The 12,017-nt window shown below is 42.5% G+C and overlaps 1 protein-coding gene across 5 annotated transcripts in view; it reads right to left on the reverse strand.

Moving 5' to 3' along the window:
- MGAT4A (mannosyl (alpha-1,3-)-glycoprotein beta-1,4-N-acetylglucosaminyltransferase, isozyme A) overlaps positions 1 to 12,017 on the reverse strand; it is a 160,062-nt gene that overhangs the window by 33,348 nt on the left and 114,697 nt on the right. For all 5 annotated transcript variants that reach the window (XR_003094694.1, XM_025207258.1, XM_025207260.1 and 2 more), the window contains exons 7-8: positions 11,383 to 11,458; positions 9,871 to 9,985 (exon numbers count right to left, since the gene is read on the reverse strand). Coding sequence is in view for 4 of the 5 variants with exons in the window: in XM_025207258.1 (XP_025063043.1) it covers positions 9,871 to 9,985; positions 11,383 to 11,458 (191 nt within the window). In the remaining variant the exon portion in view is untranslated. The remainder of the gene's footprint in view (positions 1 to 9,870; positions 9,986 to 11,382; positions 11,459 to 12,017) is intronic.

Raw genomic sequence — 12,017 nt, forward strand, 5'->3', positions numbered from 1 at the left:
ATGCAAGTTTCCCCCCCCTGCTCCCCTCCCCCACAGACAGGGAAGCTTGCACATGGCTGCTGTCACCACCACCCACTGCCCCACGCTGCCACTGCTACAGGGACAAAGCGGGGCTGGATGTGGAGCGGCAGCAATGCAGGGTGGTGGGTGATGGTGAGCAAACTTCCCCACCTTCCCTGGGAGGCGCAGGGCCAGACGTGGAGTTGGGGGGGAGGGGCCAGGCGCAGAGCGGGGGGGGGGGTGGCGGCACAGGGTGATGGATGGTGGTGCTCCACCCCCCACCATCATTCTTGATGGGCCATTTGTTAGTTTTAAATAAAAATCCATAATATCAAAACCATTCTTTCTGAGTTCTTTGCAACAGAAGAATTGCTCTATTTATTTTCTGTAGTAAAAAAGGCAAATGAGAGCAAAGAGCTACCATTTTCCAAAGTGATGTCTGGAGTCTAAACAGGTTAAGAGCTGCCACCCTACAGAGTATTTACAAGAGGTGGAGGAGCAACTAGAAGATAACAATTCCTCAAAACAGAGCAACCGAGACGATGGGCTAATGTAGGGTGTCCTGAGTCTAAAAAAGTTGAGAACTACTTACCTAGACTGTGCTCACTTATGGTGTAAGCTTTTTTTAACCATGCTTGCATCCATAGGTGGAGCTTTCAGTACAATTTCATATAAGTGCAAGATTTCAAGTAGACCCACAAGACAGATACAGTCTTATCAGAGGTCAAGGATTCAGATGAAATGGATTGATCAGAGTAGACCTAATTACAAGCTTTCAAAAGATAAGTACAGTAAAAGCTCCATTAACCAGCACCTTCAAGCTGGCATGTTGTATTAACCAGCATACCGGCTTGTAAGGTAAAGTGAAATTAGAAGTACCCACTGTGGCACTTCTGGTTTCTCTGAGCCCCCATGGCCTGGGGCAAAGCAGGCTGCACAGGGCCCACCTCCCTGTCCCTCAGGGCCCGCGGGAGGGTCGGCGATGTGGCAGGAGGGTCAGCAATACCACGGGAGAGGCAGTGACAGCTCAAACGTGGCAGGAGAAGCGGCAGCCTGAACAGGCAAAAGTGCCTGTTCAGGCCTCTTAATTAACCAGCATATTTTGTTATCCAGCACACCCCATTCCCCATGGGTACCAGATAACAAAGCTTTTACTGTAGATTTGTTCTGTCCTAAAGTGCAGATTACCCAGATAAATTCTATACTGTAGGCTGGTGTTAAAATTAGTTTTTATTCTTTATTGTTGGCTTAAAATGAGAAAAAGATGAAGAAACAAGTTTCCTTTGACCAGTCAGTCATCTAGATCCAGAAATGCTGCTTTGTCTTGATGACAAAACATTTATTTATTTATTTATTTCAGGGCATGTCTACACATACAATTAATGTGACTGAATAAACACTGGCATAATCTGAATCAGAGTAAACTAATCCCAACATCACTGTCTACATATGCGTTTAAGCACAGTAATTTACTCTGGTGTCGGATAGTACCTGTGTCTGACGGGACTATCCTACGCTGGAGTAAATTAATCAACTGTGCCCTAATTGTGGGGCACATGTAGATGCTGATACTTCACTGTAGTAAAATGCACATATAGACACACCCTCAGTGTATATGCCACCCTTCCCAACAAAGGCTCAGGGTTGCTTACAAGAAGAGAACAGAATTTCATAGAATCATAGAAAAAAAAAGCTGGAAGGGACCTCAGGCAGGGTGGACTAAGTGACCTCCAGCTCACGGCAGGATCATCCCCATCTAAACAATTTCATATAAATACTTGTCTAACCTATTCTTAAACCTACATAAACAACCCTCTCACACAACTACAAGGCATATTGTCCAAAACCACTAACCTACCACATTTAAAACTGGGGAACGAGGGCCGTCAATGCCTAGCTGCAGCAAGGTTTATTAAAAGGCACTCAAGAAATCCAAAAAGGATGGCCGTGCCCCTGGCTACAGAGGAAGGCAAAAAAACCCCACTCTACATGCATCAGACCACAAGGTATAATTTGTTCCTAATCCCAAATGTGGCAACTGATCTGACCCTGATAGTAAGGGCAAGACCCTCTAACCAGGAACCTCCAGGTTTTAGTCCTAGCAGAAACACTGATGTACCCCAGTCAAAATTCCCAGCCTTGGCTGCAGCCAACATCCAATGTTTCTGAAGAAGGCAAAAAAAAATCCCTGCCAGAAACGTGGGAAAAAAATTGATTTTGATTTTTCTGATTTTTCCCAGAAATATGGGAAAAATCAAAACATCCTCTATTTTGCTCTGTAGCCTAGTGGTCATGCTTGCTGTCCCACACATCACAGCATCTAACTGGACAGCCAGAACTCCCTTTTCTGTATCCACTCCATAAGTTTATTTCAGGAGTGTTTTTCTTCTTTCATAGCTAACCCAGCTGTGGAGCTCTGCTTTATTCTTCTGCTGTTGAGCATGGTCCTCTCCAGTATCCCCCTGCTCTGTGCTGCAGAGATCCTCTCATGATCTCCCAGTAATTCATGTGTAGGTGGTTCCTGGGCTTACATATGTTGTTCTTTACAGCATACTCCAGACATAGCTACTCCTAGATCGTTCCCTGTCTGATGGTTACCCAACTTCTTTTTGAAAAAACCTCCAGTAATGGAGATTCTGTACCATCCCTATGCAGTCTGTTTCATTGCATCATTGTCCTAAGTGAAGTTTTTCCTGATATCCAACACTTAGCCATTGAGATGTCCCCTACTTTCTGTATTGCCCACCCTTTATTTCAAATTCCTCCATATTTTGAGTCTGCAATAGGGGAGGAATTGGTGTGGCAACTGGTCCCGCACTCCCCTTTATACCCTCAGTATAAGTATAGCCAGCATGACCAAGTGGGCATGACTGCAAAAAATTCTTTGGTCTTAAGTGCATGGAGCATATTCACAATTGATATGTGTCCTACTTTCTGCGGGGCCTGGGGCAGATGAGAAAGAAATACAGGTGGGTGTCATTAGCATATTGATGGCTCTTCACTACAAATCTCCACACAATTTCACTCAGAAGTGTCATATATATGCTTAACAGGAGGGGCAACAAGAAGGACCCCTGGAGGACCCCAGTGGAAAGATCTCAGGATCACAAGCACTCGCCCATCACCATCCTCTGAGTCTTCTCTACTAAGAAAGAATGGAATCAATTTAGATTGGTCCTGCAGATACCCACCAGGTTGTGCACATGCTTTATCAGCACCCCAGTCAGCTGTATCAAAGGTTGATGATCTACCAAAACTGATATAAATACTCTCAAGTGATGTGAAGAAGCTGAAAGACAACACCCTGTATGGATAATGGGATTTCTCAAGAAATCTTGTGTGAAAATCATATGTGAAGAAATGTGAAAATGCTGCACGATCTCATTGTCACAAACCCCTATGGGACCACAAGAAAAGTTTAACACCAGGAGAGGGTGTTCTCTCCAAAAGGGTTAAGTTAATTGGTTGCATCATAATAATGAAAAAGGGCATTGATGGTAGAAGGTTATGAACATTGTTCTCTGCCTCCACTGAGTTGAGTTTTGCTAACCTTCTTGTTGAAAGTACACCTTGTCTGTCTTCTTCTCAAAAAGAATGTTTCTTTCATATTGAAGGTCCTCCATGTCCTGCACCTTTTGTAGCATACTTAATTGTTGTATCCAGGATTATTTCAAAAGATCAATATATGGTATTGGCTACAACTAAAGACTTTGTGGTTGGGGTCTTCGTTAACAACTTGTACTTCTTTACAAATTGCCATGAACTGTTCCTTGCTCTCCTAAAGCTGCTTTATCAGTGAATTACACGGATTACAATTAATAAAATTATATTTCACTATCAGCACTTGAAATGCAAAACTGAAATTACTGATGAGACGTCATTCCCCCACCCACCAATTGTTTAATGGTTTTATTGAAAGGTGGTGATTTTAACATTTTATTTCTTTTTTTGGCCACTTTGATATGAAACAAATTTGGGACAGGATGAGACTACAAATATTCTGTCCCTCTAGGTGGAACATAATATTTTTTCCTGTTTTCTCTTAAGTAGAAAAAACAGTAACCAGCGTCTGCCAACATTGTCTTGGCATGTTTTGATAGCTTCATTAAAAGGAAACTTTACTTATTATGTATAGATCTGTGGAGAATTTCCAGCAACTTCGGGAAATTTCCCAACATAGCCACTTACATGGAAATGAGGGAAGACCTCACTGACAAATATATGAAACATGTATCTAGAGCAGAGGTCAGAAACCTATGGCCCATGGGCTGGTTTTGCCCCTTGAATCCATCTGATCCAGCCCATGGATGTGAGGCTTTGTGGCGTTCAGTGGTCACAGATTCATAGAAAATTAGGGTTGGAAGGGACCTCAGGAGGTCATCTAGTCCAACCCCCTGCTCAAAGTAGGACTGTCCCTAACAATACCATCCCAGGTAAGGCTTTGTCTACCCAGGTCTTAAAACCTCCAATGATAGAGATTCTACAACCTCTCTGGATAATCAGTGCTTTACTACCCTCCTAGGAGAAAGTTCTTCCTAATATCAAACCTAAACTTTCCTTGCTGCAACTTGAGACCATTGCACCTTGTCCTGTCATCAGCCACCACTGAGAATCATCTAGCTCCATCCTGTTTGAAACCCCGCTGAGGTAGTTAAAGGCTGCTCCCTCCTTAGTCTTATCTTCTCCAGACTAAATAAGCCTAGTTCCCCCATCCTTTTCTCAGAAGTCACGTGTCCATTTCTGTAACCATATCTGTTGCCCTCTGCTGGACGCTCTCCAATTTGTCTACATCCTTTCTGTAGTGGGGGCTCCCCAAAACTGGACACAGAACTCCAGATGTGGCATCACCAGTGCTGAATAGAGGGGAATAATCAGTTCCCTCGATCTGCTGGCAACATTCCTACCAATGCAGCCCAGTATGCCATTAGCCTTCTTCACAACAAGGGCACACTGCTGGCTTATATTCAGCTTATTGTCCACTTTAACCCCCAGGTCCTTTTCTGGAGAGCTGCTGCCCAGCCTGTACCAGTGCATGGGATTGTTCCATCCTAAGTGCAGGACTTTTCACTTGTCTTTATTGAACCTCACGAAATTTCTTTGGTTCAATCCTCCAATTTGTTGGGGGTCTCTCTGAATTCTAGGCCTACCCACCAGTGCATGTACTACTCTCCCTAGCTTGGTGTCATCTGCAAACTTGCTGAGGGTGTGCTCCATGCCAACTTCCAGGTTATTGATGTAGATACTGAACAAAACTTGCCCCAGGACCAACCCCTGGGGCACTCCACTTGATCCCAGCCACCAACTAGACATAGAGCTATTGACTACTACCCTCTGAGCTCATGTTCCAGCCAGTTTTCTATGCACCTTACAGACCATTCATCCAATCTGTACTTTCTTAGTTTGCTTGCAAGAATTTTGTGGAAGACTGAAACAAAAGCCTTGCTAAAGTCAAGGTATATCAGGTCCACTGCTCTTCCCGTATCCACAGAACGAATCATCTCATCATAGAAGGCAAGCAGATTGGTCAGGCATGACTTGTCCTTGGTGAATCCACACCAACTGTTCCTAATCATCTTCTCTCCTCCTCCAAGTGCTTAAAAATGATTCTTTAAGGACCTGCTCCATAATTTTTCCAGGGATTGAGGTGAGGCTGACTGGTCTGTAGTTTCCTGGATCCTCCTTCTTTCCATTCTTAAAGATGGGCACTATATTTTCCCTTTTCCAATCATCAAGGACCTCTCCCGATGGCCACGAGTTTTCAAAGATGACAACCAGTGGCTCTGCAATCACATCAGCCAACTCCCGCAGTACCCTTGGATGCATCGTCCGCCCACCCCCCCCACACTGGGGGGCTTTGGTGCCTATCACTTTCCCTGTGCTATTGCAAGGAGAAGCAGCAGCAATGGCTGGGTCCTACTGCCTGCCTCTGACCTCAAACAGGAAATTCTGGCCCATAGCCTGAAAAGGCTGCCAACTACTGATCTGGAGAAATCTGAAAAACCATTCTGGACTAAGAAACTGTTCTGGACCAAGGTGTGGCAAATGAATCTTGGGAGAAAAACCTAATGATGCACTCCTGTAACTTTATGAAGACAACAAATAGACCATCCGACTCTTAAGAAGTTAGGGATGTAAGGGTAGACAGAAGTTAACCAGACAGAATCAGAGAACCTGACATCTTAAAAAAGGATTCTGAGGATCATTTTTCTTTCCTTTCTTATTTAATATGGAATTTAATCCCTCTCTGGATCTTATGTTTGTTGTTGGATATATGCGAGTTTCCTGCAACAAATGGTAACATGCTAGATATTAATTTTTTTCAGAGATAAAAATGGTTGATCTGCCACAAAATAGTATATCCAGGACAAAAGTTGCTGGGATAAACTTAATGTCTGGTCAGGTCTTAGACTCTCTTCCCACTACCTCACAGTGGCCTTCTCTCCCCCCAAGGAGGAGGGAAGGAGGGAGGGAAACCTGCAGACTGCCCTGTTCCTCTTGCAGCCTAAACTTGAGCAAGATCTTTATTCTGTCTCTGGTCACTTCAGATCTGGTAGATGGTCCAGAACAGCATAGAGGGGCTTTCAAAATCCAGATCAGGCCACTAGAGGTAGTCTTGAGAACAGAAAGAGCCAGGTCCCTTGACAAGAACTATGGAAGCTTTCTTTAGAAAACCTCCTTGCAAAGTCTGGCAAAGGTGTTTTATGAAGGGCAGGGCTGCAACACAAAGCTTCACTCAGACTCTGGGTAGCACTGCAGCTTGTGGAGATGAGGAGAGAAAGAGAGAGGCACTTTGGACTGTCTCTGCTACACAAGGGACTGCCAAGCAGCTCAAGATTTCCCAGTAAAGGTGGCTGAAAGCCAGTAGAGCATCTCCACATTCTCGGCTGGTTCTTTTCCAATTCTCTTCGTTACCCATTTGGGTTCACAAAACTCTAGAGATATTTCAGTCGAATGTATCCTTGACTGGCCCAAGATGAGTAGATAAACTGGTTCTTTTTTTTCTTGAAGACTAGGAAATTTCTGCCTCTCATTTAGAGAGATTACTGTCTCCTGTGTCTTTCGTTGGATGGGCCTGCTCTCTCTCTGTCAAATTACAGGATTACCAATCTCGTTCTTTGTATATGCATATTTTTTTTATGTTTCAAAAAAACAGACCCAGTCTGCTGGTTGTACAGCATCTGAAGGCACTAGCTCCCCACTTTTCATGGAAAGAAGGAATATATTTAGTGCTAAATTGATTATAGGGACATGCGGATCCTTCAAATATTGGTAAAATTCTAAATTCAGCCATGAATTCAACAGTCCAATATTACATATACTTAGGGTTACCATACTTCTGGGTTTTCCCAGACATGTCCTCTTTTTGAGCCCTCTGATCTCCATCCAGGCGGGTTTTTTTAAATCTGACAAAGTGTCTTGGTTTTTCCTTTGCTCTGCTGGTGGGAGTGGGGAGAGGGCAATCAGAGGCAGCAGGGAGCACAGACATAGCTTCCTGCAGCTCCAGAGGCACGTACAGACCCATGTGGTGCTCCCTGCTGCCTCCCATTGCCCTTCCCCTGCTCCCATCCCCGGGGCAAAGGATAAACCCAGATATATGATCAAGGCATAGGGGGAGAGGGGGAGTGGCAAGGAGGGAGAGCAGGGGCTGTGGCTGCAATAGGGCAGGAGGGGTGGGGTTGCCTGTTCTCCAGCAGGGGAAAGAGGTGGAGGGGCCTTTAAGGGCAGCAGGGAAACCTGTGGCCAGGCCGGCGGCACAGGGGCTGGTGCCTGTGCTTGCAGGGGCTGAGCGCCAGGAGATTCTGGGAGTGGGGAGGGAAGGGGGCTTCAGCCAAGCTGCTTGGCATGGCACAGCACCTCCATTCCAGGGCAGGGGGCACCACAAGCCTCCCCTCCTCTTCCCTCCAGCCCATGCTGGGGCCAGATACAGTCCGCCGCTGCCTGCATGAATCAGAGTCACCATGCTCTGGCCTGGGCAGGCCCCTCTGGCAGGGCTGGGGGAGCAGGGGGCTGCGGGTCGGGAGTGAGGGGCACTGACAGGGCTGGGGAGGGCTGTGGCTTGGGAGTATGGGGCACCAGGGTGGAAGCAGGGGACTATGGGTTGGAAGTGCGGGTCAATGCCAGTGTCAGGGGGTTGTGGGTCTAGAGTGAGGGGCACTATCATGACCCAGGGGGGCAGGGTACTGAGGTTTGGGAGTGAGGAACAGTGGCAGTGCTGGGGTCAGTAGGTTGGGAGTGAGGGGCAGCAGCAGGACTGGTGGGGGCTGTGGCTTGGCAGTGAAGGGCAACAAAATGGGCAGGGGCAGAGCACTGGCATGCCACTACCCCTCACCGTCATATTCCCCCTGCCCCCACATGACAGGTGTCCTCTTTTTTGGACCTGGAAATATGGTAACCCTACATATACTTTTCCCACCATTATCACGCAATGAACTTCTCCTCAAAAACATGAATGTAGAACAAAATGCTGGGTCTTAAATTTGTAATAATAGAAGAGAATGAAGGAACCAAAGATTATGTTCCATCAGTCACATTTCACATTGTTCTTCTTGTTTAGGGCTCAATCTATGATCTTTATAATCAGGATCGATCCAAATCAATTTTCAGTTTTGTATTTGTGCAGTTGTAAATTAAGCATTCTTAATTAGACTGGGCAAAGCTGCGACAACAGCATCAGCTTTCACTGTTAAACCATTTTAAAAAATCCTTCAATTGTTTTTCTATAAGGTTAGTGTCTTTAGTTAAGCCTATCATTGTAAAAGAACAAATAGCCCTAAACTTATTTTCACAGTAAGGTTCTGGTTAACCCAGGACTCTACACCCAGTAATAGCTTCCCTTAATACTGCTGCCATTACTCCACTCACTGAAAATTACACCTAAGCCTCCATTCTCAGACATGGTAGCCACATTACTGCTCCAGATGATAGCGTATGGGAGAAGATAGAACTACTTTGCAAAATAAACTTGTTTACAGTTACTCACTCTTGGAGACTCACAAAAGCTCCAAGGAATTAGGATAGTTTTGGGCTGCATTAACTTTTTGGTTTGCATGTTAAATGTGATGTTATTTTTGTTTGGCCTATATGGATATATAATTAGAAATAAAATAGTACGCAATATTTACAATTTAATTCTCATATTTTGTAAAGTAATACAAAGTACAGAAATTTCAATCATTTTCTATAAATGATTCTGGTCTCAACCAAATGCAAGTAACTGAAATGCATAGTTATCACATGCATGCAATTATCAGAAAGTATAAAGAAGTACAAGAAGGTAGTTTTGAGGTCATACCACTGTTAAAGTTTCCATAAAAGGCAAGGAAGAGTGGCACCTTATAGACTAACTTGCTCAAAGGATTAACAAATCAACTAATTCTCTGAATTAGAATCAACTAAACAAGTAATTATCTGAATTAGTCTATAAGGCCTCTGGCAGACACTACATTAAAGACGTGACTAACCAGTTAATCATGTCTTAAGTAGTAACCCGGGGACATGTTCATGCAATTAATGGGGCAATAAAACAAGGAACAAACCACAAAGTTATTACACAAAATACGCGTAACAACTTTGTGGCTGGTTCCCATTGCACCTTTAACTGAATGTCTGCCAGGGGTCAAAGGTGGCACTCTGCCCAGCTTTTGGCATGATTTTAGACTAACACTGTAAGCTATTAACATAAGAAGTGCTATAGTGGGTCAAGACCGATGGTACATCTAGCCCAGTATCCTGTTTCCAACAGTGGCAGAAGTGGATGCTAGACAGGGAGGGCACTGATCCACATAATTCAAGAGTGAAACTACCTCTCTCTGCTTAGAGATTCTAGTTAAACTTATTCTTTACAAACTAACATACTGGATATTTTCTTACCAATGAAACCCAGCTGAGAAAATTCTAGAATCATCCAATCTTCAGAAGCAAGCTGAAGTGCAAAATTTTTTATTGTGCTGAAATAATTTTGTTTGACAACAATGTCATCTTCAAGCTAGGGAAAAGAAACACTTGTATTACTGCAAAGCAAGAACAACAAAGCAAAAAGAAATATATACATATCTATATATCTCTATATATATTCAAAAGTTTATATTTCTATCATTCATCTATTCATAGATTTTAAGTGGAATCATCACCATAATACATATTCGGGTTTAACAGGAATTAATATTGCAGAAGGATTATCATGTTCTACGTACTTGAGGAAAATTAATCTAAAACTTTTTACAATAAAACTTCTGGAATATCTCCAACCATTCTGGAACAAAAAGAGGAAGAAAAACCAGACCAGAAGGAAAAGCAAACCAGATTTTCTTAAACTTCTTTTTATAAATGTATACCATATTTTTCCAAATTCAAGACACCCTTCCAATAATTAGATACTATGGATGAAAATGTTATACATTTTTTTATACTTTCCAATGCACAGAATATAATTTTGAGGATCATCTTTAATTCATCCCCCCAGCACCACTGCAGTGGGGAAAGAAGTGGCAGAGGGGCCAGCAGCAGTGTAGGGGAGGCAGTGGGGGGCTTGACCCCTGCCTCTTGTCCTCTTGACCTTGTCCCTTACCATCTACCCCCACCAATAAAAGATATTAACAAAAAGCCCTTGATTCTCAGTAATAGTGAGGGTATTTTTAACTATTTCTCCAAGCTCTTCTTTCTTCACAAGTCTATTGCCCAGACAGGATGTGCTCGGGATTGCAGCTCTCATGAATGTTCTTTTTATTTCATTGCTTATTTATAAGTCTACAACTAAATGAAATACAAGTTTATAGAAAGAGTTTAATTTGATTGCACTGTTTGCTTCATTTTGCACAAAAACAGAAATTACATGCAATAAGATTGAGAGAACATAGCAGATAAGGTCATATATTCTATGAATGGCCTGCCCAATGTTATAACATATGATGACCTCTAAATGTACATGAAAAGAGGAAAAAAAAGCAAGTGAATGAAGTAATATAATGAAATCTCAACACTGATATTTTTATTTTTCATTTAATTACTGTCATTAATAAAATTAAAAACTAGCACTCTTGCATTTTGACGCTTTTCAAAGGCATTTGGAGCACTTCAAACAGCATGTCTGCCCAAAGCATTATTTTAACTTTGCCTCCCTGCATATAGATTTAAAAAAATCACATTCTTTGATCAGGTGTTTTTTTGTACATCAGAAGGAAAAAAGTGCTGGAAGCACCCAAAGCATCAGATATTGCTTGAAAAAAATTTGTTGTAACAATCACAATTGCAACTCCCCCCTCCAAAATATATAATAATGTTATTGCTGTTCTATTTAAGGTGGGTTTTTTTATGTGCTCATCACCATAGTGTCTGAGGCTACTTTGAATATTTTGCTTGATACATCAAAGAAAAGTAATTTACCTGAATATAATAGATGCCCTTTTTCTGGGCATACATCATAAGAAAGCAGTAGTCTAAGTTTTGCTTTGTTCGCCATCTGAAATGAAATTATAAAAAAATGAAGGAATTATTAAATAAAATGAATATCTGTACACAATATGTAATTAATTGTTTTCCAAAAGGCTGCATATTAGTTGAACATTAGGCAACTGTATTTGGCTTGATTCCCGCAGGAAATCCTCTATCTGAAGTGGGACAAAACTTCCCCTGTGTGTTGCAATACAGAAAGAGGACTGGCTTAATTTTAATCTGATCTCTTGAAGCTATCTGAGGTTTACTAAAATATATTGGATATTTCAGATGGATACTAAACAATACTACCCGTTTTTCAGATAATGTTTATTCTTGAAAGCATGAGGGAAAATACTAAATAAAAAAGGACAACTTGATGCAACAAAAAATGTACCAGTTGCTATATTAAAGGGTCTTCTTAAATTAAATCCAATAAAACTTAATATTCAAGCTCTGATCATGCTAAGCAAACCACGCAGGCAGGGCTCCACCTGAATTCATGGGTCACTTTGTTCAGTTCTCTTTGCATGATGGGGGGTCCTTAATCTCTGTATAGTTTCAAGAATACAGGAAGAAAAAAGTTT

The sequence above is a fragment of the Alligator sinensis genome, unplaced genomic scaffold (assembly GCF_000455745.1).
Source record: "Alligator sinensis unplaced genomic scaffold, ASM45574v1 scaffold144_4, whole genome shotgun sequence".
NCBI classification, from domain to species: Eukaryota; Metazoa; Chordata; order Crocodylia; family Alligatoridae; genus Alligator; species Alligator sinensis.